Genomic DNA, 27,469 nt, shown 5'->3' with positions numbered 1-27,469 from the left:
AAAAATCGCTCCCCCAAAAGCTTCGTATCTTGCCCCAAATCTCTCCAAAAATCGCTCCCCCAAAAGCTTCATATCTTGCTCCAAATCTCTCCAAAAATCACTCCCCCAAAAGCTTTGTATCTTGCTCCAAATCTCTCCATAAATCACTCCCCCAAAAGCTTCGTATCTTGCCCCACAAAAACTTCCTATGCCAGCCAAATCGAGGTCTTAATGGAGTGAAGAAAGGCAGCAAGGAGAAACGAGGCATTTTGAAAGGAGAGGTGACTTTGGAAGACTTTGGAAGTGATTTGGGGTGGCTTAGGAAGCTTTTGGGGGAGCGACTTTTGGAGAAATTTGGGGCAAGATAAGAAGCTTTTGGGGGAGTGATTTTTGGAGAGATTTGGAGCAAGATAGGAAGCTTTTGTATTCAGTGTGTAAAACACATTGATATTTCCACACTCTTTTTGGGGTAAGTCTTATACTCTGAAAAATACATTAGCTTTCAACACGTGGAAGCATGCTTACGTTTGCACTCCCAAAAAGCTCAGTAGTGCTTTGTCTGGTTGTTTGTTCAAACGAAGAACACATTCCCAGTAAACATCTTCTTCTCGTTCATTGTCCAAGGCATACAGCATAAATAGAGGAGGGTAAAGTCTTGGGAGCAGCACAGGAAGTAATAAGCCAGAGCTTGTAACCACATAGCTTAAACACACAAAAAACAGGAAAACAAAACATTTGGAGTACTGTATTATTTTGAGGAGCTACTATTCTATGAACATTAACGGAATTGATTTGGTTCAGACCCACTAATATTTTCTCAATCAAGAAAACGTGTTGAAGAAGCAAAAGGGAATGGAAGATTTGAATTTCACTTTCTCCTACCTACTTCAATTTTCTTTCAACCAAGAACAATTACTCCTAAGTCCTTTTTGTAAGTTATTCTTGAAAATTTTGAATATTTGCACATACTGCAAGACGTTCCACCGCAGAAATTCTTTAACATTTAAACTATATAGAATGAGCCAGAAGTATGAAGATTTCTATGCGTTGAGGGCAGGATGCATGCTATTAACCAGTGGCACAGGAAAAGGGCTCCTCTGGCAGAAATAAAGATTATACTTCCGTGGTTAATATTTCTGCTTTGAAGCAGTGTAAGAAAGAGTAACAGAGGCTAATCCATCTCAGTCTATGCATTAATTAGGTAACCTGGCATGTCATTGAAATCTACTTTTCCATTTGAAATAGAACCTCCTCAATCATAAACATTAAATAGCTGAAATTCACAGTATCAAATCTATAACAATAATTTAGCTTTATGCATTTGCATTTAGCTTTATGTTTGGATTAAATGAAGGATTTTTATAAAACACATAATATGCTAAACGACATCTCCTATATTCCAATCAAAAGGAAAAGAAAATGGAAGCCCGAAGCTTCTTTTGATCAGATTTAATGCTAGCTCTTGTTTCCTAGATTCATTTCCTAAAAACCTGATTGCTTTGTTGTGATCAAATTACCCTGGTTCTGGAGAGTCAGGTTCTGAGTCCTTTTTTCCAGTACAGAAAGACCTGGTTCCTTTCATCTCAGTCATCAGTGAGGGAATTACACTGCCCTCTTCAGGAAGATCAGGGAACAGGAATCTTAAAAGTCATATAAAGGCATTACCATCAAAATGTGTAGTCTAATTGAAAAGTATCAAATTTCGAAACAAAAATTTCTTCATCTACTCTTTTTGCAAAATGAATCAACTATTCCAAAGTTGCCTAACAGCAGCTTCTTACCTGATCAACTGGAAGATGCGTTTTAAATAGGATTTTATCTCCTTCACTGCCTCCTTCAAAAGTCGCCGATTGGCTCCCACTCCCACATACGTCATGCGGTATACAGCTACCAGGGTTTCAACAAGTTTTCCCAAAGGGTGCAGAGGGGTATCACATGCCTTAAAAAGATGGAAATGAAAAGAACCTTTTAGTTCTTACATAAAACAGCAGAACTAAAGGGCTCAAATGTAACATATTTTAAACAATGTACCGGTAAGTATAAATAAACTTAAAACCTGAAAAGTATGACCTGTATATTTCACACAAATGGGTCCTAAATTCAGGATTAATATTTGCACAAACTCATATGCAATACTTGCAGACAGAGTTTGTGAAAGAAAGAGTTTTCTTAGAAAATTATTTAACCCAAATTCATATTTTTAGTAAGCATATGAGTCTCAAAGTTGCTATTTGTATGAATCCTGTCTTAAAGATGGGGCCTTAGCCTAAATAATCATAGGGACTTTTTCTATGTATTTGTTAATTAGAAAAGTATATTATAGATGTCATTACGGATAACAACCCTTATATTATTCTGCTTAAGAGATTAGTTAACATCAGCAAGCTATAAATGCATATGCCTTATATAGATATTGGCTTGCATATACCTTTATAAGATATTTTTTAATGTTGTCATATTTTTCCATTGAGAAGGCACCAACATGTTGTGGAATGAACTCCAAGCTTTCCAGGGTCTGTGTGTGTGATCTGCTCAAGAGTTCTGGACTGCAAGAATAGATGGCTATGGTTAGAACTTACATAGAACATGGTTGGGAAACCAATAAACACATTTTTTTCAACTGGTAAAATCTGGTATCTATTGAAAACTGTTTTTTCTTTCCACAAATTAACTAGAACCTTTAAAGCTAAACATGTGTATGGGGTGAGGTAGTGGGGGGCTAATGCCCGGATTGGGGGGGGGGAGGAATGCAGTGACCTAGTGAAAATGGAGCTCCATCCCCGAGCACCCAATGTGCACTGAAAGATGTTGAAAGAAAATGCAGGGCATCCTACATAAACCACGCCCACAGTGTGGTAGTAAAAATGTTGATAGCCCTTCACGGGGCAGGGGGATCAGAGACCAGAAACATATCAGCATGATCAACGGTTAACGTTAAACATTTTGATTCTGTCTTGCAATCTCACAGCATACATGAGATTTGTCCATCCCAGTTTCACATCGTCAAATGGATGATTATTTTAAATTCTATTGTTACTGATTTTAAGCACACAAGTTATATTTCTTTCCAGTATCACTGGCAAGATTTTTTTTACTCAAAAATCTTTTAATAGGTAAGTTATTATAAATAGAAAACAACAAATGTGTGAAAAATAGCTCCACTATATAGCCTCTCACCGTATTTACTCCATCAATACCAAAAGAACTTAGAACATGCCAGACCGAAGAATTTTGTATTAAGGATTTAAAAAGGGATTAAGAAACACTTTTCATTTTATTTATCCATAAATACAAATTGCTTATATTCCAGGTATTTGCAAATTAACTTTAGGGCAGGGCTGTCAAACTTGCAGCCCGTGGTCTGGATGCATCACATGTTGGTCACGCCCACACCCGGTTTAGTAAAGGGGGGGAAAAGTCACGATACATCACGTGATGACATAAGTTTGACACACCAGCTTTAGAGTGTTTTCATCTTTACAAGAAAATAAATGGCAACTGGACTTTGCATTAGAACTGTTGCATTGAACAAAAATACATCTGCCCCACCTACTGACCTGTCTTTGTGTTGCCTTCGATTGGTTGTCAGGGCAACAGCAATGTTATCCCAAGCTTTCCACCTATCCCCTTGGCCTGGATGTTCACAGCCGAGCTGATGCCAGCCGTCCTCGAACACCGCCCTCCACTTCTCATCCGCTGGGACAGCAAGGTTTCCTAACTTCCGCCTACATTTGACAACATTTAACAATAGTAATTACAGATTTAACAAAACAAAAAACGAGAATTCACTTATGAGAAGTTCCTCCCCAAAGCAGATTTTCTTGTATTATGAACAAAAGTGAATCTCAGTGTTCCTCACTCCAATCCCTTCTTCGCCAGTCCCAGAGTCTGAGGCTTGACTAGTTCTATGGCACTCATGAAAGTGTTTAAGCTCTTTCTATATACGGCTTGTATTAAGAACCATAACAATTTAATTCCCCATTTCAAGATGAGCAGTCATATTCCCAAATTTTTGTTATATAAGTTTTCATGGATCAATTTCAGCAGTTTCAATTGTTACTGAAAACCTGCCAACCATAATATAAATGGGCTTCCTAAATATTTCAAATAATCATTTGATTCAAGAGTACTACAGATAGCTGCATATTTTTTATTTAACTGAATTAACATTCCTGCAAATTTATTTTTTCCTGAATCCTGCACAAAGAGAATGTTATGTTTATATTTATACTTGTTTTCTCATACATGCTGGACAAAATAAATAATAAATAATAATAAAGAATCTTTGAATAGATAGGCAGCCTTACAACCACAAAGGGGTTTTCTAAATAAATAAAGATCCCAGGCTGCATATGTCTTTAAGTTACTGCTAAATTGCAATAACCCCCAAGTCCCATACGAGATGCTAATCAGTGCAATTTCTCCAGCATTGGGCCATATGTGATATTAACATGGCATAATTACAGGATACTTTCAAATGTCTTTAAGAGACATTTCAGTTTAGAAGACTTGCAGGAAAGAATTTTAAGCACACAGGAAATTTGAGAGTAACAAACTATATAGAGCTAATAAAAGTAATACTTGTCCCAAATTCTCCACCTCATTCTCTGGTCCAATCATCTTAGTTAATTAAATAAACTAGTTTGATTGGAAAAGCATCTGGCATCCCAGTTAATGCCAGTGTCCAATTACAACAGTTAATTACCTACAATGATAGAACCATCTGATGAGAAGCTAGCTCCCATCCACTCACAGTGTTTTAGGCTGATCTTTCTCATGATCATATAAAGTGGGTTTGAAGTAGGTTCCTGTAATCTTTATTCCAGATCCCCATTCACCACTGAACGTGCCTTCAATAGTGTCTCCATTTGGCAAAGCTAGTGTTCCCTTATAAGGAAAAGGGGAAAGAGGAAAAAATATATAATGAAGTAATTTTAATGAGCTATTCTGCTTAAGGAAAGCAGGTGTTTCAAATTACCTTTCCATTAAGGGTCCAATTATCTGAAAATTCGCCTTCATATACCGTGTCATCTTCAGAAAGCAATACACCAGTCCCCTGCGGAGAATATAAGTACTGCACTCAGTGCAAGACATGCTTGGAATGATTCTCATATTATCATTGTTGATTATTGAAAATTTATATCTTATTTTTTTCAAATATTTTAGATAAAAGCATTTTTTTAAAAAAGGTAAATGGTATGTTAAATACACTATTTATTATCACCAGAGTCCATTTGATATAAACAGTTTTCGTAACTTCTTAATACATTTCACTTAAATTCTCTAAATGAAAAAAAAGGCCATTGTTTTTACAGATGGCATTTTATAAAGTTCCAAAAATAAATCGATGTATTCAATTAACGTTCTGTAGAGAAAAGAGTCCTTTAACAGTATTGAAAACTCCAGCAAGACAACTGAGATGGGGATGGGGAAAGACTAAAATTTTATCTATTTTTCTTTGCATCTGGTAGATCTCATAAATTCAAATATAATCTTCCAACTGTACATAACCTCGGTCATTTGAAAGAAAAACATTTCATTGCAGCATATGGAAACAATTTCTTTTCTAAAATAGAACTATTCAGGAATAGAAGACTGCTGAACAGAAATATGATTTCAATCTAAAATACTACCTATAAAAATAAGTGCAATAGTATCATCATATACAGTAGTACCTCGTGATACGAACCCCTCATCATACAAACTTTTCGAGATACAAACTCAGGGTTCGGAATTTTTTTGCCTCTTCTTACGAATTTTTTTCGCCTTATGAACCCGCCCCCGACACCGGGATGCCCCATCTCCGGACTTCAGATGCAAGCGAAGTGCCCGTTTTCCCGGAACCAATTAAATTTGTAAGACAAGGTATCACTGTATACATATATTGTCTTTTAAAGGGAAAAGCAAAACTGGGCATAGGTAAAATGTTTTCCCCGTTATAGAACACTTATTCATCTAAAACTCACCATCATTTTATTGTTGTTAAAGGATCCTTCATAATACAATCCAAACTGTGTGACCACAACACTGTTGCCTTGGCAAACATCATCTTGCCACATGCCCATGTATTTTTCTCCCCTAAAGATACAGAAACACATTACTGTCTCTAAAATCTGAAAAACTGAGAAATGAGGCCAACTGGAGGTGACATTCTAATTTAAGTAACAGCTTATTATAGTTGAGCGAGTCTTCGGAGAGGGGCGGCATACAAATCTAATAAATTATTATAAATTATTATTATTAATAATAATAATAATAATAATAATAATAATTGTTTCAACGACTATTAAGATCACATCAAATTTACCATCCATTGAGATTAAAAAAACTAGCACCAGCAGGCACAGACTTTTGTGAATGTCTCACTCTTAAATACAAGACTGGTGATTAGGTGTCTAATGGACATTAAAAAATCATGTCACTGAAATTTTATTTCAATGAATTAGAACTAGTCAGGGGTGAAATGCTCCTGGTTCGCTTGTGCCTGTTGGTCATTGGAGACCCGGTCATGAAGGCAGTGTGAGGCACAACTTACCCATTGCCATTTGGGTTCTTTTATCCTCTGTACATGCACAAAGCAGGTGGCAAATGGCATCCGGGTGGGTAGATGGAGCTTCGTGCTGCCTTCGCGACCGGTACTCTGTCGACCAACAGGCATGAGCAAACCGGGAGCATTTCACTCCTGGAACTATTATTATATCTTATTTCGAGGTTTATTTCGAGGTTAATTTATGTTCTCTGTTTAAGAACAAACATTTATTAGCAATTCTTTTTCCTGCTACAATATAGTAGTACTACACAGTGTTCCCTCGATTTTTGTGGGTTCGAACTTCGCGAATAGCCTATACCACGGTTTTTCAAAAAATATTAATTAAAAAATACTTCACGGGTTTTTTTCTATGCCACGGTTTTTCCCACTCGATGATGTCATACGTCATCGCCAAACTAATAATTTTTGCAAATAAATAACAAAAAATAATTATTGTTAATAATTATGTTTATAAATATCAGGATCACTAAGTGTCTTATTCAATGGCGAGTACCAGTAATAATGGTGAGTAAATGGTTGTTAAGAGAATGGGAAATGGTAATTTAGGGGTTTAAAGTGTTAAGGGATGGCTTGTGATACTGTCCATAGCCAAAAATGGTGTATTTACTTCCGCATCTCTACTTCGCGGAAATTCGACTTTCGCGGGCAGTCTCGGAACGCATCCCCCGCAGAAATCGAGGGAACACTGTATTATAAATATAGTAATTCCAATGTTTCAGATCTACTTACCTTGTAATATCATCAAATACTCCATATCCAGCCTTCTTATCCATCACCCATTGGCCAATGAACATGCTAGGTGAAGAAGAAGTCAGTTTCCCACTGCGCAGAAGACCATGGCCATGACGCATATTATCCTGGAAGCTTCCTTCGTAAACCTCCCCAGTTGCATACCTAGAAGGGAAAACAAGTCCGTCTTAATAAAAAGAAGCTGAGGATTTTGCTCCAGGATATTTCTCCATCATGTTTTTTTGTGAGCAATACCATTTTGAAAGGAATGTGGAAACTTAGATTATGGGATTAGGGTAACTATTTCTGGCAATGGATATTCCCACCCACTGGGTTCTTCCCAGTTCGGAACAATTCTATAGAAGTGATAATAACATGGCAGTCTGGGTCTCTGGAACCGGCAGTGACAGAGGCCTGGCACCCCCCCGAGTCAGTTCTTTCGCTGCGCCATCTCGTGTTTTGCTTCTGCGCACAGGATCATTTCTGGGAAGTGTAGCGTGCATGCAAAATGTGCACTTCTGATGCGATGCAAACCAGTGGGGAAGGTAAGTAGAACCACCCTGGTTTCCATCATCATGGCACTCACCAGAAATCTGGTCTCAATTGTTAGAAGTGGCAATTCTATATCAAAACAGCGTAAAATTCTGGGTACTCCCTGCTCCCCTATCTAAAACAGGTAGATTATAAAGATATTGGTTTAAAACCCGGCTCTTCCTATGCTTAGTCCAAAACATAACCACTGCACTATAAATGCACTCTTTCTCTGTTACCTGTAGATACCATGTCCACACATTTTGCCTTCCTTCCAAAATCCAATATAATGGTCACTCTTCTTCATTGTTTTATTTGGTAGTTTATATTCACCATATCTGCCAATTAAAAAAAAAATCAGACAATTTTACAATATATCTAAACACTAAATTTACAAAACCATGCATGTTTTAAGAAAGGTTTGGAACACATACTTTGGATTTTATGTAAGCACAGTATTCTCTTCTATTCAATAGGTAATTGAGATTTCTCATGAGTCTTAAACAAGATTCCGTTGCATTGAGGAGTTCTCCTAAAACATTTCTGCTTTTAGGAAAGTCTGAAAAGTGAGCTTCTCTACCAAGCAGAGAAAAATTGCTATACTTGGAGCCCAACCTCCTGCTTCCAAATGTTTAAACCTGCTCAACCCTACTAACCCTAATTTGACACTACAGTGGTACCTGTACTTAAAAACTTAATTTGTTCCATGACCAGGTTCTTAAGTAGAAACGTTCTTAAGTAGAAGCAATTTTTCCCATAGAAATCAATGTAAAAGTAAATAATGCGTGCAAACCCATTAGGAAAGAAATAACAGCTCGGAATTTGGGTGAGAGGAGGAGGAGGAGGAAGAGGAGGAGGACAGTCACTGCTGAAGGAAGAAGGTGAGGTGAGGGGAATCAAAAAAATTCAAAACTTTAATGCTTAAAAAAAAAAAGAGGGGCTCTGGGGCAGCTCCCAGAGAAAGGAAAATGCTCTGTTCACTCTGGGCAGCCCAGAGAGAAGGGAGCATTTCTTTTTTGGGGGCGCTGGCAGAGTAAGGCTCCTCTGGCAGCCCAGAAAAGCCCAAGATGACAGGGATTAAAGGGGGAATCGCAGGAAACTGGCCAGGCCTTCGTGCCACTCTCAAATTTCCTGGGAAATTTTTCCGGGCTCAGGTTCTTAAGTAAAAAATGGTTCTTAAGTAGAGGCAAAAAAATCTTGAACACCCAGTTCTTATCTGGAAAAGTTCTTAAGTAGAGGCGTTTTTAAGTAGAGGTACCACTGTACTTTTAAAAACAGATTATTTGTGAACAACAGGTCTTCCTCGGCTTACTCTATTATACTTACCCATCCTCCATGCCATTTCTGAACATGCCAGAATACATCTTTCCATCTGCCCACTTCAAAACTCCTCTGAAATATATGGAATACTACAATTATATTGGTTCTATATTTAAATTATCACAATAGAGTTTGTACAGAATTTTTACAACTTCCAAAAGCAGCTGGGCTATGCCGGATTAACTTTTAATTCTCAAAGATATGACAATGTAGCCTAAGGGGCCTTCAGTATATATTACTGGGCCTATTTAAATATAAATATAGCTTTTTACATTAACCTCTTTACTTGTGATCTACTATAAATATTTAGATAAACAACTTCTCATATAATTGGGGAAAATTCAGTTTCACCTGCCATGTGGCTTCCCAGAAAGCCATCGACCATTGTAAGTAGCATCCTTAAGCCGAGGGTCTTTATAGAAGGTATATCTTGCATTCCTTGAAATAGGGGGCTCTTGCCTCTGAAGGTTTCCACTACCACAATAGGGAGGCAAATCAGATGTCCCCTTTAAGGCCTGATCTATAGCTTGGCTTATAGATTTCAGCCACTTAGTCTGAAACAGAGTGAAAAATAGTCAAAGGTTTTCTGATACCTCTTCCTTTTCTCATTCTACATCTCTTGCAGGAATTCCATGGAATTGGTACGACACATCTACTGTGGTCATGGAATTCATACATAATAACAACAACAGTGCATTGTAGAATACAGTATAAGTATTCCAGTACTTTTACTCCTTTTAAAAACCAGAATTGAATTTTAACATTACCAGTTACATAGGCCAAATATATAATGGTATCAAAGACATTTCTATCTAAATAAATTTGTTAGCCATTAACAAACTGTAACGTAATTTGGCTTATATGTAAAGAGCTCAGTCCAGCTATGAATTGTGGGTTACCATTTTAAAATAAATGCTGAAAGATAAGCAACATATGGTTATTTAATGTTAGCAGTTACATAGGTTCACACCACTAACATTATCAAAGTTCAATAATATACTTTCTATCCCCTTATTTTAAAAATTAAAGGATAAAATGTTTAATGCGCAACAGGCTTAACACAGTTTAGTTTTTAACCACCACTAAAAAGAAGTTATGAGGACCCTCTGAAGATGTAATTTCATGTCTATCGATTATTGGGAATCCCATCTCAAAAAAAAAAGTTGGAAAAGGTGAGATCCTTATTTGCTAAGTAATTACCTCATGATCTTATCAAGTATTTTTCAAAAATGGGATGCTGGATATTTAGACTGTATACTGATTCTAGAGGAAATTTACACAATATAATGATTTTATTAGGTTGATCTAAAATCAGCACAGATAATAAAAACATGCTTCATACCAATTTCAAAGAATGAAACAGAAAAAATATATAGAATAGGCTCTAGAAAGCAAGTCATGCTAGAAAGTGGAAAAGTCATTGAGGCATCTGATGCAGGGAATGGAGGGAAGGGGCAAGAAAGTCCTACCTTTTCTTGTGGACTTGATGAAATGAGAATAAACTGTTCTTCAGGTGTAGTGATTCTTAAACCATTCCTAGAGCAAAGAAAATAAACAAAGAGTGTTGTAAATGTTAATCCAGAGAAACGACTACATTACAGTCTTTTCATATAAAAACCCCCACAAGATTTATTTGTTCTTCCTTTCTTTTTCACTTCAGTTCACTGTAATTAATGCATATTAAATTATCCAAGGAACAAATGCTGTCATCTCCCCTCCAGTATTGACTAAATGTAGCAATTCAGACTTCTGATTTTACTATGGAATTTTTATTCCAGGTGGACACAAGATGGAGAATAATTCTGCAACTGAAGAATGACATAGCCAAACTAGTCCACTCCATTTCAGAATTCCTAGAGCAGAGGTGTCAAACTCAAGGCCTGCAGGCCAGATCCAGCCCTTAGAGTGCTTCAATCTGGCCCACCAGGCTGCCCTGGAAACAGAGAAGGACTGGCTTACAGTGCCTCTGCCAGAGAAAACAGATCTCTGTTTTTGCTGGCAGAGTGTTGCAGAAGGCCATCACAGACGAAAAGCTGCTCATGCCTCCCCCCAAGGTCAAACACAACCCTGATGTGCCACTCAACGAAATTGAGTTTGATCCCCCTGTCCTAGAGGAAGACATGCAGAGCTGCTGCAGCTGGACTCCTTCCTCTCCATCCCACACTTGCCCCACAGGGTTATCAACATGATGTGTTCCGTGGGAAGGATTTATGACTTATAACATAGTCATTAAAAAAATGTACTGTCTACATGGTTGCTTATTTTGACTGACAGGATTATATCCTGAAAAAGAAGATGCAGTAAATAAATATTTTTCTTCTTAAACAATTGTTGATGAGCAATTTTTAATGAAGGATGTATGGAGTCCGCAAATACAGGTAGTCGTTGACTTAGGACAACAATAAAGGCCAAACATTTCTGTAATTCAATAAAGCAAGATAATTGTTAAGTGAGCTTTGCTCCATTTTACAACCTTTCTTGCCACAGTTACTAAATGAATCAATGTAATTGTTAAGTTAGTAACACAGGCGATAAGTGAATCTGGTCTTTCCCATTGACTTTGCTTATCAGAAGGTCACAAAAAGAGATCACAGGACTCTAGGCCAGTGTAACTATTATGAGTTAATTGCTAAGTACCCGAATTTTGATTGTGTAATGTTACAATGCCCATAAGTATGAAAAATGGTCATAAGTCATTTTTTCAGTGCCCTTGTAACTTTCAACCGTCATTAAACAAACTATTGTAAGTCAAGGACTACTTGTAGACTATATAAAACTAAATACTTTTACATCTGAAGTATAAATTATATTGTTTCATAGATTCAGCATGTTTACACTTAAAAACCCATATTAACAGTTGCTGTGTCAGTTGACACAAGTGTAAAAAGAGCCTGATCTGTAATTATAAGAATTTAAATTCTATTATGAATATTGAAAGCAGGTTCAAGAATAAGTAGGGATGGGCTGCAAAATAAGTTTTAAAAGAATCAATAATTTGTTAACTAGTCCAAACTTAATAGAAAGCAGCTGAAAAATACTTACATATTACCAGACTCTTCTGAAACAGGTTCTACCCAAAGGGTAGACAAGGAAAAAATATGGTGAGTTGAGAACTATAAGAGAAAAAAAGAGAAGGTCAATCTTCATATTATGATTATGGCCATAATGTAAGATTCAGTCCACGGTCTTTGCGTGGGCCCTAGCTTTTTGAAAGATGCTGGTTATTACTTCTAAAATTTTAGCAAGAACACAGAAGACTGCCCAATTAATTCCTATATGTTCTTCTACAAATACAGTGATACCTTGTCTTACAAACTTAATTGGATCCAGGACGAGGTTCGTAAGGTGAAAAGTTCGTAAGACGAAACAATGTTTCCCATAGGAATCAATGGAAAAGCGATTAATGTGTGCAAGCCCAAAATTCACCCCTTTTGCCAGCCGAAGGGCCCATTTTCGAGCTGGTAGGATTTCCCTGAGGCTCCCCTCCATGGGAAACCCCACCTCCGGACTTCTGTGTTTTTGTGATGCTGCAGGGGAATTCCAGCATGCTGCGATTTCGCTGAGGATTCCCTCGCTGGGAAACCCCACCCCCGGACTTCCATTGCCAGCGAAGCGCCTGTTTCTCCGATGCTGGGATTCCCCTACTGGGATTCCCTTGCAGCATCGCAAAAATACAGAAGTCCGGAGGTGGGGTTTCCCAGCGAGGGGAGCCTCTGGGGAATCCCAGCAGCGTGAAAACGGGCGCTTCAGCTGGCAACGGAAGTCTAGAGGTGGGGTTTCCCAGCGAGGGGAGCCTCAGGGGAACCCCAGTGTGAAAATGGGTGCTTTGGCTGGCAACGGAAGTCCAGAGGTGGGGTTTCCCAGTGAGGGAAGCCTCAGTGAAATCGCAGCATTTGCGATGCTGCGATTTCGCTGAGGCTTCCCTCACTGGGAAACCCCACCTCCAAGCTTCCGTTGCCAGCCGAAGCGCCCCTTTTCACGCTGGTGGCAGCATCGCAAAATCCGGAGGTGGGGTTTCCCATGGAGTGGAGCCTCAGGGGAATCCCACCAGCGTGAAAACGGGTGCTTCAGCTGGCAACGGAAGTCCGGAGACGGGGCATCCCAGCGGCGGCGGGGGGTTTGCAAGGTGAAAATAGATTGGAAGAAGAGGCAAAAAAATCTTAAACCTCTGATTTGTATCGTGAAAAGTTCGTATGAAGAGGGGTTTGTAAGACAAGGTATCATTGTATTGAACATTTCTCTATCAGGGATACAGATATATTTACAGATACATTTAGTTTGCCAGGAGAAGTATGTTGTGAGTCCCGTCTGCTAAGGAGCTTCATCTTAGAGCTAAGTGAGCATTTTCTGCTATGCCCCCATCCTTTGGGACACCATTTGGAAAAAAGTGAAATTGCCCCTGACCTTACTGACTTTCTGGAAGGCCCTTAAAACTTGGTTGTGACATCAGGCCTACAGGTGTGAAAGTTTTGTAATGCAGTCTCCTGTGTTTTTGTTTTATTATACTCTTAAGTGTTTTAATTGTGTTTTAATAGTTTTGTTATTTTAATTTTGATTGTTGAGTTTCTGTTATTATAACTATGTACACTAACCAGAGTCAGACAAGCAAGGTATATAGTATAGAGGAAATAAGTATATAAATACACTGTATGCACAATTATTAAGCAAGCGAGTATTTTGACCATATTATCATTTTATGCTTATTTTCCTCCTTCAACCTGTGTAAACTTGAATGCTTAGTTAGTATAAGCATATCAAATGATGTATATCTGTGTAATAAGGGAGGTATGACCTAAGGGGATCAACACCCTATATCAGGGTATTCATAATTATTACGCAGATTCTTTTCCTCAGGCAAAATGGGCTAAAAAACGGAGCTGGGGTGGCGCAGCAGGTAGAGTGCTGTACTGCAGGCCACTGAAGCTGACTGTAGATCTGCAGACCAGCGGTTCAAATCTCATCACTGGCTCAAGGTTGACTCAGCCTTCCATCCCTCCGAGGTGGGTAAAATGAGGACCCAGATGGTGGGGGCAATATGCTGGCTCTGTTAAAAAGTGCTGTTGCTAACATGTTGTAAGCCGCCCTGAGTCTAAAGAGAAGGGCGGCATAAAAATCAAATGGATGGATGGATGGATGGATGGATGGATGGATGGATGGATGGATGGATAGATAGATAGATAGATAGATAGATAGATAGAGATTTAACTGGCTCCAAAAATAAAAAAATTGTAACAAGTCTTTCAGAGGGATACAGGACTCTTGAAATTGCTAAGATATTGGGCCGTGATCACAGAACCATCAACCACTTTCTTGCAAATAGTCAACAGGGCCGGAAGAAACATGTTGAGAGGAAAAGACAAACCTTAACTGCCAAAGATTTGAGAAGAGTCAAATGTGAAGCTACCAGGGACCCATTATCCTCCAGTGATGTCATATTTCAAAACTGCTTCAGAACCTACCTGGAATGCCTAGAAGTACAAGATTTTCAGTGCTCAGAGACATGGCCAAGGTAAGGAAGGCTGAAATCCTTCAACTACTGAACAAGACACATAAGTTGAAATGACAAGACTGGACCAAGAAATATCTGAAGACAGATATTGCAAAGGTTTGATACGGTTCCACATAAAGAGCTGATAGATTAATTAGTGAAGATTGGACTTAATCCCTGGATAGTTCAGTGGATTTGCAGCTGGCCGAAGCGTAGACATCAGAGAGTTATTGTTAATGGCGAGTATTCTGAGCAGAGACAGGTTACAAGCGGGGGTGCCACAAGGGTCTGTTCTGGGTCCTATTCTTTTTAATATGTTTGTGAGTGACATAGGGGAAGGTTTGGTAGGGAAGGTTTGCCTATTTGCCGATGACTCTAAAGTGTGCAATAGGGTTGATATTCCTGCAGGCATCTGTAATATGGTAAATTATTTAGCTTTACTAGATAAATGGTCAAAGCAATGGAAACTGCAGTTTAATGTTTCCAAATGTAAAATAATGCACTTGGGGAAAAGCAATCCTCAATCTGAGTATTGTATTGGCAGTTCTGTGTTAGCAAAAACTTCAGAAGAAAAGGATTTAGGGGTAGTGATTTCTGACAGTCTCAAAATGGGTGAGCAGTGTGGTCGGGCGGTAGGAAAAGCAAGTAGGATGCTTGGCTGCATAGCTAGAGGTATAACAAGCAGGAAGAAGGAGATTGTGATCCCCTTATATAGAGCACTGGTGAGACCACATTTGGAATACTGTGTTCAGTTCTGGAGACCTCACCTACAAAAAGATATTGACAAAATTGAACAGGTCCAAAGACGGGCTACAAGAATGGTGGAAGGTCTTAAGCATAAAACATATCAGGAAAGACTTAATGAACTCAATCTGTATAGTCTGGAGGACAGAAGGAAAAGGGGGAACATGATCGAAACATTTAAAGGGTTAAATAAGGTTCAGGAGGGAAGTGTTTTTAATAGGAAAGTGAACACAAGAACAAGGGGACACAATCCAAAGTTAGTTGGGGGAAAGATCAAAAGCAACGTGAGAAAATATTATTTTACTGAAAGAGTAGTAGATCCTTGGAACAAACTTCCAGCAGACGTGGTTGGTAAATCCACAGTAACTGAATTTAAACATGCCTGGGATAAACATATATCCATCCTAAGATAAAATACAGGAAATGGTATAAGGGCAGACTAGATGGACCATGAGGTCTTTTTCTGCCGTCAGTCTTCTATGTTTCTATGTTTTATGGACTGATGAGATTAGAGTGATCCTTGACAGACCAGATGGATAGGCCCGTGGCTGGATCAGCACAGAGGCCAGCAAGGTGGAAGTCGACTCAGAGGCCAGCTAGGTCAGGTGGGGAACTGATATGGCCTGGTATTATTGAAGATGAGGTTAAACCTTTTCAGATTGAAGATGTTTGTAGAAGACACTTTCATCAAGCAATGATCCAGGAAAAAGTCTGCATCTTTCAAGTAGACAATGATTTTTATATAGGACAGTACTTCGCATGCATCAAAGCACTCCACTACCTGGCTAACCAATGAAGGCCTTAAAGATGAAAGAATAATGACATATCCCTCTTCCTCACCTGACCTAAACTCTATTATGAACTTGTGGGCCCTTCTTAAACGGGAGATTTACGGTGGAGGAAAACAGTACACCTCTCTGAACAGTGTCTGGGAGGCTGTGGTTATTGCTGCACAAAAAGTTGATCACCAATAGATCAAGAAACTGACAGAGTCCATGAATGGACAGCTTATGACTGTTATTGAAAAGGAAAGTGGCTATATTGGTATATTGGTAACATTGATATGTTTTTTTGAACTGTCAGAATATTTATTTGTAAATTTTGAGTTGTTTCTTTAACAACTTTAACAGATGAAAATAAATGAGTGAAGTGGGAAAATTTTCTTTTTTCATTTAGTTGCATAATAATTCTGCACACCAATAATTGCCCAATAATTGTGCACACGTAGCTATTCTCCTAAGTAAGCCATAACCTCACTTTTACTTTTTTAAATATTCAGGTTTGAGGTTTATTAACATTTTGGGTTGACTGAGAGCACTGTAATTGTTCAATAAAACAAGCAATCCTCAAAAACACAGCTTGCCTAATAACTATGCACATTATTCAAGTACAAACCTGAGCATGGACTAAGGCATCATTGAAGAGGATAAACCAATTCACTGAAAATCTCCCAGCATGTTGCAGCGACAATCCTCGATTGCTGCTTTCACAGATTAGTCGCCGCTCAGGTTTCCTCAAGGAATCCTATAATTAAAAAGAAATGCAAGGCAATTTAACAACAAGTAGTGCAGTACTGGTGGAATTTGAATTTATTTGCATTTAAACATTATAATGTAATGGAATATAATGTAATGATAAATCATAACTAACAATATACCATTTTATAAAACTAGAAGAATTATCTTCATGAAAGTAGAAACAGAAATTATTTCAATTTGTGGTAGTAAATAACATCAGCTCCTAACACACACACACACACACACACACACACACACACACGTACTGTCATTTTCCCAGGAAATGTTTTCCAGAAACCTAGTGTATATTCAGCGTCTTTTCTTTTCCGACTGAGATGAACAGCCAGAGATTCATAAGAAGAGCTGGAATCCTGAAGGCTTTGATATTCTGGAGATGTCTACATAGAAAAGGAAAGAATGGAGATTGATTAATGTTTCACAAGACCATCCCAATATTTTTATATAAATTACCATATTTTTTTGCTCCATAAGATGCACCTAGCTTTTGGGGAGGAAAACAAGAAAACCAAAAAATCTGCCTCTGCCTCCCAGTCCCAGCACATGGCTCGTCAGGGCTCCGCTCCATTGCGCCCACCATTAGTCAGCTGAGCGACAGCTGGATCCCGGTGTCCTCTAGCCTCACCAATCAGTAGACTGGATGACCAGAGACAGCACTACTGCTGCCTCCTCTTGGACTGCTGCCTCTGCCAGGGAACGCTGGAGCCTCTCGCCGCCGTCTATCAGTGGTTGGACCAGCCTCCTGGAATATTGCCAATCAGCTGTTTCCAGGTGACGGGGATTGCTGCTACCTATTGCCGACCCTGCCTTTTACAGCTGATCAGCAGTATTCCTGAAGGCCTAGCTAACCAATCACCGATAGGCGGCGGCGGCGGCAAGCAATAGATGGCAATGGTGATAGGCGATATTCACTCATTAAGACACAGATAGATTTTCACCCACTTTTTGGGGTGGGGGGGGAGTATGTCTTATAGTGCAAAAAATACAGTACTTTATATTGTAATATTAGAAAAACCCATATTTAATATATCAGTAAAGCTAGAACAGCTGGATGAATACATTTACCTTCCATAGTACTAGAGCTATAGTGACATATTAGATAAATTAATCAAATATTTTCAATCTACTAAAGCCAGGATGTTAGCAGTAGTTACACTTAAAAAGTTTATACACGACACAATTTTTGCCCCAGCAGATGGCAGCATCTAGCAGTCTTGTCTGGAATCAGAAGAAAACAGCATAGCAGCCAGTTAGTACTTGGAAGGGAGATTTCCAGGAATCCTAGGGATGTAAACAAGGTAGGTGGTGGCAAGGCATTTTTTTTAGAGCTGCCAAGAAAACCACATAATATGTCTGTGAAATCACCAGGGGTTGACCTCAGCTTTACAGAATTTTATAATTACCATTCGTAATATTCTGGAAATAACCTTGAGGCTCATAAAGTCTGCTGGTTTCAGCATGATTTATAGCAAAGTAATTTTTAAACTGCCACCTAAGAAGATCCTCTATTTTCTAAAGCGGCTTAAGAGTAACCTAAACCTTGTTTCAAAGCTCCAGGTAGCAAATTCATGTGCAATCTGTAGAGTGCCGGTGAAACCTGCAGTTCTGCTAAATTCCCAAAGTTTCTCCTTCTCCAGGAAATCAAATTTATTTATTTATTTTTTATTTATTCATTTGTTCAATACACAAATACATAGGAAGAAAAATAGACATGTAGTAATATATCTAAGGGTAAAGTGAAATTAGAGGAGAGGATATATGAAAGAAAGAAAATATATATGATAAGTGAGAGAAAGGAAAGACAATTGGACAGGGCACGAAAGGCACACCAGTGCACTTATGTACGCCACTTATGCGTACAATATTTCCAAAGGAAATGCAAAGAGAAACATTTCTTTTGGAAATCAAATGCACTGGGGAAGGCAGATCTCTCAGGAGTGTTATTACCACTATTAGGCTGCTGAATTGTTCAGCCTACAGGAAAAAATTGTTGAGGGTTAGCAGCCAGTAGTGGAAAGGAAAGATGGCTTACAGCACCAGTGCATATTCCATTACTCTGATCAGTTTTTGTAATATCTTCCTTTCACCTTCATCTCCCCAGTGCCTTATTTACCTGTTCCTTCCTTTTATTAGAAATTCAAAGATGAATGGCACACATATACCATTTAATGGCCATTTAGTTGTACCACTGCCATCTCTTCCGCATCCAGAATACAACACATGAAGAAACTTATCCACTTTTTAGAGGAAATAGCAACCACTGTTTGGATCCCTTTCCCGAATAAAAGGTAAATTCATTCAGAATTTATCCATGTAAGAATTTAATTTTTTCTGGATTTGAGCCTAAGTTTAAATACGTATGTGACCTTCAATTACCAGAAATCCCCAGTCAGAATGCTGGCTAAGGAATTCTGGAAGTTGAAGTCTGTGCATTTTAAAGTTGCCATGGTTGGGAAACATTTCTCTTATACTTTTGCAAGAGTTCTCATTTTTATGATGGAAAAATTTTATAATACCAAAGAATATACAGGTACATGTGGCAACAGCTTCCATGCAACTGCCAATATTATTAACCACTTCCATCCCAAAATAAGCATGCAAATCAGTTGTTGGAATGCAATCTTCCACTCTGTTAAAAGGATTATTTCATGAAAATAGTTACTAGACAGTATTCTATGATTTCACACTGAACTCTTACAAAAGAAATTCCAAGAATGTTTAAATAATAAGCCTTTTTTGAGTTTATAGGCAATTCCATAGCTAGGAATATACACTGCTCAAAAATAAATAAATAAAGGGAACACTTAAACAACACAATATAACTCCAAGTAAATCAAACTTTTGTGAAATCAAACTGTCCACTTAGGAAGCAACACTGATTGACAATCAATTTCACGTGCTATTGTGCATATTCAACTTTGTACAGAACAAAGTATTCAATGGGAATATTCCATTCATTCAGATCTAGGATATGTTATTTTTTTGAGCAGTATATTTAATGAAGATTAAGTGTCCGATTTACCATGGCTAAACCAAAGAAGGCAGAACCATGCAAACAAGTACCTAATTGCAAGAATATGTTTTAAGTATTCTAACATTAGAAAACTTTTCTTATTCTCTGATAGAATAGTATAAAAGCTAAAACGTTGCTTAAAGTGCAGTTTTACTCTTTGTTTATTTTAACATTCAATGTTATGCACATTCACAAACACACAGTAAAAGATAAACAATTAAATTAGAAAGGATACATTTAAATCATGAGACAGATTATAGAATTAAAGACAAATAGTAAATGATAACCTATTATTAAAAACTTTCACACTGAACAACTTACCACTTCAAAACAGGTAGCAAGCTTTAGTAAAACTCTAGCATAATTATGAAGTCGTCTGATTGGCAAGAAAAACAGAGTATTTAGCATCTCCATTAATGGATAAATCTCATTTGTCTCTGACAGATCTTGAAGTAATGCTTGGGTTTTGCCTAAGAAATCCCTGCAGGTAAAGATAAATATATATTATGTCTCATCAGTACTCAGTATTTAAACAAATGAAATCGAATTATTTAGGGAAATAACTTACACACAAAAACACATTGCAAATCTGATTAATAGAAAAATACCACACACACAAACACCCACACATTTATATACCGTGTTTGCCGAAAAACATAACCTGCCCTGAAAATAAGCTCTACCCTGGTTTTTGGGAGATGGGTGGAATATAAGCCCTACCCCCAAAATAAGCCCTAGTGAAGAGGGTATGCCCAGTAAAGGAGGCAGCCCTTCGTTTCCCCATCACCTCATGGAGGCTTGGCCCCTTAATCGAAGCCCATGGATCAGCCGAGCCAGCAAGGGCCATGAGTTGCCTCTCATTCTGTCTTTCTGAGGAGGTTTGCCAGTGCAATGCTCTGCCGCAGCTTCCGAGCAAACCTCCAACTTCCCTGGGCACGATTGAAAGACTGAAGGCTTTGGAGGGAGCATTTCTGGGATGTGCATCTGTCCTGAGCTCCCCAAGGATAGAATGATTGGCAGGGAAATTGGGGAGGGAGAGGAGCGGGAATGAGAGTTGCAGCACCCACCAAGGCCCAAAGAGCACCAGGTTCAGTATAGCTGTAGCCCAGCGCCATGCAGGCTGATGCTCAGCAGCCCAAAGGCAGCAGCAGGCAGCACTGTGGGCCTACAACAGCTGAGAAGTGTCCCACTGTGGGCTAGCAGGCAGGGTAGGTGACAAGCTGCCCACCGACCAGGCACTGAAGCTCCACCAGTGCTGCTGGGGTGGGATGAAGAGAGAGAGAGAGAGAGAGAGAGAGAGAGAGAGAGAGAGAGAGAGAGAGAGAAAGAAAGAAAGAAAGAAAGAAAGAAAGAAAGAAAGAAAGAGAGAGAGAGACAGACAGACAGACAGACAGACAGAAAAATCCAATCCAACCTTGGACGGCTGGTGCTGATGTGCTCTCTCTATCTCTCACACACACAGAGGTTCCTCACACCCCACTCCGAAGCAGCCACAACCCTTCACTAACCTGCTTTCCAGCTCTGTTCTCTGCTGCGCATGCAAGGCAACCAGTCTGTGGGACTACCGTAAAAAAAAACACTTTTCGCGAGAAGTTGGAATTGATTGAAATTTTTAAATGCTAATCCCACAAATTTGTTTCTTTGCAGACAATGGTGAGAAACGCAACAGAGCTGGAAATCAGGCATCATTAGGCAAAAAAAGGCTTGGAGGAAGCGAGGTCACCTGGGGGTGGGCTAAGCTTTTCTGCTCACAAAACCCTCGTCTTTGATGGCTGATGCCGAAAGGCAGAGAAAGAGCTGGGACGAAGCCAGTTGGCCCAGGAGTTGGGAATACCCTTTCTCCCCTGCCCCACCTGCCACCCCCAAATTGCATCGATAAAGGAGGTGAATGGGTAAGTGAGGGGCAGAAAGCCCTGCCATACCTGGCGAGGGGTGGAGAAGAGGAGCCCCTCCTTGCTCTACGCACCCCAATGAAAAGAAACAGCAGCCCACCTACTTCCCTTCCCTGACACTGGAAGCCAATTGATAGGCACATGCCCAGTCACTCATTCATTCCCCACCCTCACCAGCCGAGATCAGAAGGTCAAATTGGTGAGCTGGACACGCTGCCGCCACTTGGGAAGAAAACACGAGAAATGGGCTCCCTCACAAGACCTCCTCTCCCTCTTCTCCTGCCAGGAGGAGGCAGTGTGTCTGGCTCACTGATTTTGGCCTGATCTTAGCCGGCTTCGGCAGCTTCTCTGACATAAAACGCTGCAGGCAAGAACAGGCAAGAACTGGCCATGCGAATCCCGCTTCATGGCAGTGCAGAGCCCATACCACTTGGAGTTCTGCTTGGAGCTCTGGCAATGACAGACTGCTTAGCCTGGGACTCATGGCCTGGTGTCAATCCTTGCATCGCCCGCCCTGCATGTTTCTCAGTAGGGATTTGGGAACTAGTGGGGACAGTTGAGTGTGTACAAAATGCAGGGGGGTTGAGCCCAGCTGGCTTCACACAGGAGAGGAGGTGCTGTGAGGGAACCCACTTCTTGCGTTGGCAGGGCGGGGCAATATCCTACAATAACCTACAATATACAAGCTTGACCTTTACCATGATTTCAATCATTCATTAGAGCAACAATAAATCAAACGATTTTGCCCATTAAAATGTGCACTTACAATGCTGGCTTGGAGAGTACTGAAAATCCTCCCATTACCAGAAAGTTTGTCAAGGAAGCACAGTACCTAAAACAGAACATTGGAAGAAAAGTGAATATTCTTGTGGATATCATCATGAATCTGTCTATAAGAAAATAAACTCTTTCTGCCACATCCCTGAGCCTCCAACCTTTAGCATTTCAGTCTGTTTATATCACTGGATTCTGATAGTAGACTTTCCTCTCGTTTTACTTTGGTAACAATCAACTCCTTGCCCAAATTCTGATACCTCTACATGTTATTCTCTCCCCCGCCCCAATGCAGCAGCACAACGCTCAAACTCAAACTCTCCCATCTGAAGTGGAGCATCCCACATCATAAGTGCTGTGCAGATTAGGAAGCAAAGCAGCATTGGTTCCTGTCATACAAAATTTATATGAAAATACCCAAAAGTAATGGGATAGGTAAAAAGATGTATTTGAGTATTTTGAGCAGAGACAGGTTACAAGCAGTGTCGCACAAGGGTCTGTTCTGGGTCCTATTCTTTTTAATATGTTTGTGAGTGACATAGGGGAAGGTTTGGTAGGGAAGGTTTGCCTATTTGCCGATGACTCTAAAGTGTGCAATAGGGTTGGTATTCCTGGGGGCGTCTGTAATATGGCAAATGATTTAGCTTTACTAGATAAATGGTCAAAGCAATGGAAACTGCAGTTTAATATTTCCAAATGTAAAATAATGCACTTGGGGAAAAGGAATCCTCAATCTGAGTATTGCATTGGCAGTTCTGTGTTAGCAAAAACTTCTGAAGAGAAGGATTTAGGGGTAGTGATTTCAGAATCTCAAAATGGGTGAGCAGTGTGGTCGGGCGGTAGGAAAAGCAAGTAGAATGGTTGGCTGCATAGCTAGAGGTATAACAAGCAGGCAGAGGGAGATTGTGATCCCGCTATATAGAGTGCTGGTGAGACCACATTTGGAATACTGTGTTCAATCCTGGAGACCTCACCTACAAAAAGATATTGACAAAATTGAACGGGTCCAAAGACGGGCTACAAGAATGGTGGAAGGTCTTAAGCATTAAACATATCAGGAAAGACTTAATGAACTCAATCTGTATAGTCTGGAGGACAGAAGGAAAAGGGGGGACATGATCGAAACATTTAAATATGTTAAAGGGTTAAATAAGGTTCAGGAGGGAAGTGTTTTTAATAGGAAAGTGAACACAAGAACAAGGGGACACAATCTGAAGTTAGTTGGGGGAAAGATCAAAAGCAACATGAGAAAATATTATTTTACTGAAAGAGTAGTAGATCCTTGGAACAAACTTCCAGCAGACGTGGTTGGTAAATCCAGGTAACTGAATTTAAACATGCCTGGGATAAACATATATCCATTGTAAGATAAAATACAGGAAATAGTACAAGGGTAGACTAGATGGACCATGAGGTCTTTTTCTGCCGTCAGTCTTCTATGTTTCTATTTTTCCCTAGTAGCTTTCGATCTGAGGCATATGTCAATAGGATAGCATAGTAGCCATTTTTATGTCACATTAAAATGAAAGCTATAGCACAGCATGAATCCTTGCATTGTATTCTTAAAGGTTATTGACTAACAGATTTAATATTCCCCTCTATTTACACCACGTCATATCTTACATTTGATCATTGAAAATGCCCAATGCTTGTGTTTCAGTGGTAATATGGTCATGAAAGTAGTCAATTGAAGACAGTTTCAAGAATTCTGCTTCTTGCCTGACAATCTAAAGGAGTGGCTGATAATTTTTCTAATCATTCTTCAACTTAATCTTACAGTGCAAGTGAGCAGTTCAGAAAACAGTAAGCATAATATTTTAAAACTCTTTCTGTATGTCAGTTTTTCTTTAGAATTCATTCTGTTTTCAGATGCAACTTTACCCAGTATAAGAAAAACCCACAAATTAAAACATTTTTTTTAAAAAAATCCTTACTCAGTATAACTTTCCAAAAACAGATTTGAATGCTTCAGAACCACCAAATTCTTTGCCTCTTTTAATCCTTGAAGAAAGCTGGTCAAAGAGGCTCCATGCTGACCAATCAGGTAACACAATTTGCTGAATGTGCTTGCCATTTCCTGCAGCAATTGGACGGTAGATGCCGTACCTAAATTATCTGTGACCCAACAAATGCACACAGAGTTGAAATGCATGGTGGAAACATTGTCAATTCAATATACCAGAAACAAGAATTAGTTTAAGCTCTCAAAACTATACATTTAAAACTTAAAAAAAAAAGATTCTCATGAACTAGTCATTAGTAAATCCATCTTTATTTAATTACACTATGAACTCTTCATCATCAAGGACCTTTTACAGCACACCATGAGAGTTTAGCTCCTCATACAAGTCAGGACACAAATAATTTGATGGGAATGAAAAGAGGAGGCAAAATTTGAAAGGAGGATTTTGCAAGAAAGTTGGTCATGAATGTGGCCGCAAGAATCTGAGAATTGAAGCTAGCAATGGAGCAAGTGAAAAAATAAGAATGACAAAAACTAAACATTTTAAATAATTCATAGAATAGAACTTATTGATGCAATGGAAAATTCAGACTGTTTTCCTTTTCTATGGAAAGGAATATAGGGGTAACTTTGATGAAGGCAGCAGCTGTTAAGGAAAGAGAAATAAAAACTTTGACCTATGAAAATTAAAAATCCCTTATATCTTCCTATGGAAAAGGAAGCATTGCTTCAGTTGTTTCATACCAAAATGAGCACCTATCCATACTACAAAAACACTTTTTCAAGGTACAGTGATACCTTTTCTTACGATCCTAATTGGTTCCGGGAGGAGGTTCGTAAGGTGAAAAGTTCGTAAGACAAAACAATGTTTCCCATAGGAAACAATGGAAAACCGATTAATGCCTGCAAGCCCCCCCCCCATCACAAAAATGGGTGCTCGGCTGGGTGCCGCCGCCTGGGCGCTTCTCGGCATTCTCCTGAACCCGAACCCGAAAAGCTCGGCAAAAGTTCGGGAGAACGCCGAGAAGTGTCGCTGCCCAGCTGTCACCTTCTGAAACAGCTGGGGCGCTTGTCGCCGTTCTCCCGAATGATGAACCCGGAAGTTCGGCAAAAGTTCGGGTTCGGGAGAATGCTGAGAAGCGCCGCCGCCTGGCTGTCATCTTCACAGAAGAGCTGTGGAGCTTTCGGCCGGTCAGGAGACTCAAACAGAGGTGGGGAATCCCAATAGGGAATTCCAGGGGGGAGCTTTGACGTCACAGAGACATCCTTCCTGGAGTCCCCATTTCGGACTCCAAAAGATCCTAGTAGCAAGAATGATTATCAAAGGACATTCCTCCCATGTGAGTGTATGCAGCAGGTGCACAGAATACCTTGTAGCGTGACTGTGAACCTGGGTGGTTGAGAAATACCGCTAAAGGAGATTACCACCTCACGGTCCTTGAGAAGATGAGGTAAGATATGCTTTGTGCAGGGGATCGCTGCCTTGCATATTTGTGTGTATTACTGGTGGATATGCCACTCTTGAGTCTCACAGATGCAAGATGAGCCTCTGAGGTAATGCACCCTTGACCATCGGGGTTAAGACCTGTATACTTTTCATAGTTTAGTACAGTAATTTGGAAAATGGAAACATTGATCAGATTATGTGAAAATGAGGAAGGAGAGACTGAGGAAGTATGGGACTTTAGCATTCAACAATGCTGTACATGGGACCCTATCATGAACCCTCCAAATTTTCCATCCACTGGGAAAGAGAAAAATGTGAGAAGGAAACTCAAAATAACCCCGTCTCACTTCTGCTGGGCGTAAGATGAAACACCGCAAACTTTCAAGTTTCCGTTTTTATACCCTGGAACAATAATGTAGCATTCCTGCACTCCTTGCACTGTTTGCAGACAGTCTTTCACCTAGTACAATATACAACTGAGGTGTGTGGTCTAAATACAGAGCAAAACAGAAGACAAAAACACAATGGTAAAGTAAAGAAACAAAAATAAAAAACGCCACTTACCAAATCCCAAGAGTGGTCGGAGAACTTGAGATTTTATAGAACTCAGTTTAGAGTAGAACTGTCTCTCTGTTGAAGCCAACTCATGAAGACTTGCGATATATCCCATAATGTTCTTGTCCACTAAAGCCAAACACTTATTTCCACCTGTGGTCACATGGCTAATATACCCTAGCTGGAAGGAAATACATTATTTTGAGTAATCTCTCAAGACAAGACTCAAGGTTATCCCTACTTGATGTCCTGGTAGACATTTGCCTTTTCTATTTTACCACTTGATCTAGTGAAATAAACTCTTTACAGTACGCACATGACATTAACATGACTTACTATATATAGCCTTTAAAAAAAAATCATGGTATGTGTACCGTATACAATATTAATATTTGAGGCATTTACATGATCAGATTCAGCAATGATAGTCCTAGATCCGGTAAACTGTATCTGTGTATTCTTTTTCTTTGATCATATCCTTAAATACCCAAGTTTGGCAGAGATAGTGTGCCTTGTGAAATCAGATTGCTGTGATGTTCAAGGATATACTTGAATATGAATGTGAATGTTGGCAGAAATATCCAGCACCCTAGATCAGTGATGGCGAACCTTTTTGTTGCTGTGTGCCAAAACTGTGTGAGTGTGTGCAAGATAACATGTGTGCATGCCAGCACCCATAATACAATGCGAAGCCCCACCTATGCATGTGTACATCCCACCGACTTTTCCATGCATGCGCCCTGCACTTCCCCTAGGCTTATAAAAAATTTATGCATGGTATGTCTGTATGTATGATTGGTCTCTTAAATTGGGGTTTCTTTTTAAAATTAACTTAAATATTAGATTTGCTTATATTGTTTTATTACTGTTGTTAGCCACCCCGAGTCTGCGGAGAGGGGCGGCATACAAATTTGATAAATAAATAAAGTTAAAAATAAATAAATAAAAT

At 39.3% G+C, this 27,469-nt stretch overlaps 1 protein-coding gene across 3 annotated transcripts in view; it reads right to left on the bottom strand.

Moving 5' to 3' along the window:
* ALS2 (alsin Rho guanine nucleotide exchange factor ALS2) overlaps positions 1–27,469 on the bottom strand; it is a 55,088-nt gene that overhangs the window by 8,937 nt on the left and 18,682 nt on the right. For all 3 annotated transcript variants that reach the window (XM_070732011.1, XM_070732013.1, XM_070732012.1), the window contains 20 exons: positions 26,530–26,701; positions 24,490–24,670; positions 22,548–22,613; positions 20,211–20,370; positions 17,125–17,256; positions 16,737–16,865; positions 12,152–12,222; positions 10,579–10,645; positions 9,461–9,663; positions 9,116–9,181; positions 8,029–8,127; positions 7,259–7,423; positions 5,946–6,057; positions 4,958–5,035; positions 4,733–4,866; positions 3,537–3,704; positions 2,408–2,525; positions 1,761–1,918; positions 1,497–1,619; positions 505–681 (listed from right to left, as the gene is read on the bottom strand). In XM_070732011.1, the coding sequence (XP_070588112.1) occupies positions 505–681; positions 1,497–1,619; positions 1,761–1,918; positions 2,408–2,525; positions 3,537–3,704; positions 4,733–4,866; positions 4,958–5,035; positions 5,946–6,057; positions 7,259–7,423; positions 8,029–8,127; positions 9,116–9,181; positions 9,461–9,663; positions 10,579–10,645; positions 12,152–12,222; positions 16,737–16,865; positions 17,125–17,256; positions 20,211–20,370; positions 22,548–22,613; positions 24,490–24,670; positions 26,530–26,701 (2,579 nt within the window). The remainder of the gene's footprint in view (positions 1–504; positions 682–1,496; positions 1,620–1,760; positions 1,919–2,407; positions 2,526–3,536; positions 3,705–4,732; positions 4,867–4,957; positions 5,036–5,945; positions 6,058–7,258; positions 7,424–8,028; positions 8,128–9,115; positions 9,182–9,460; positions 9,664–10,578; positions 10,646–12,151; positions 12,223–16,736; positions 16,866–17,124; positions 17,257–20,210; positions 20,371–22,547; positions 22,614–24,489; positions 24,671–26,529; positions 26,702–27,469) is intronic.

Source organism: Erythrolamprus reginae, chromosome 1 (genome assembly GCF_031021105.1).
Source record: "Erythrolamprus reginae isolate rEryReg1 chromosome 1, rEryReg1.hap1, whole genome shotgun sequence".
NCBI classification, from domain to species: domain Eukaryota; kingdom Metazoa; phylum Chordata; class Lepidosauria; order Squamata; family Dipsadidae; genus Erythrolamprus; species Erythrolamprus reginae.
This window is presented reverse-complemented; position numbering and strand designations above follow the sequence as displayed.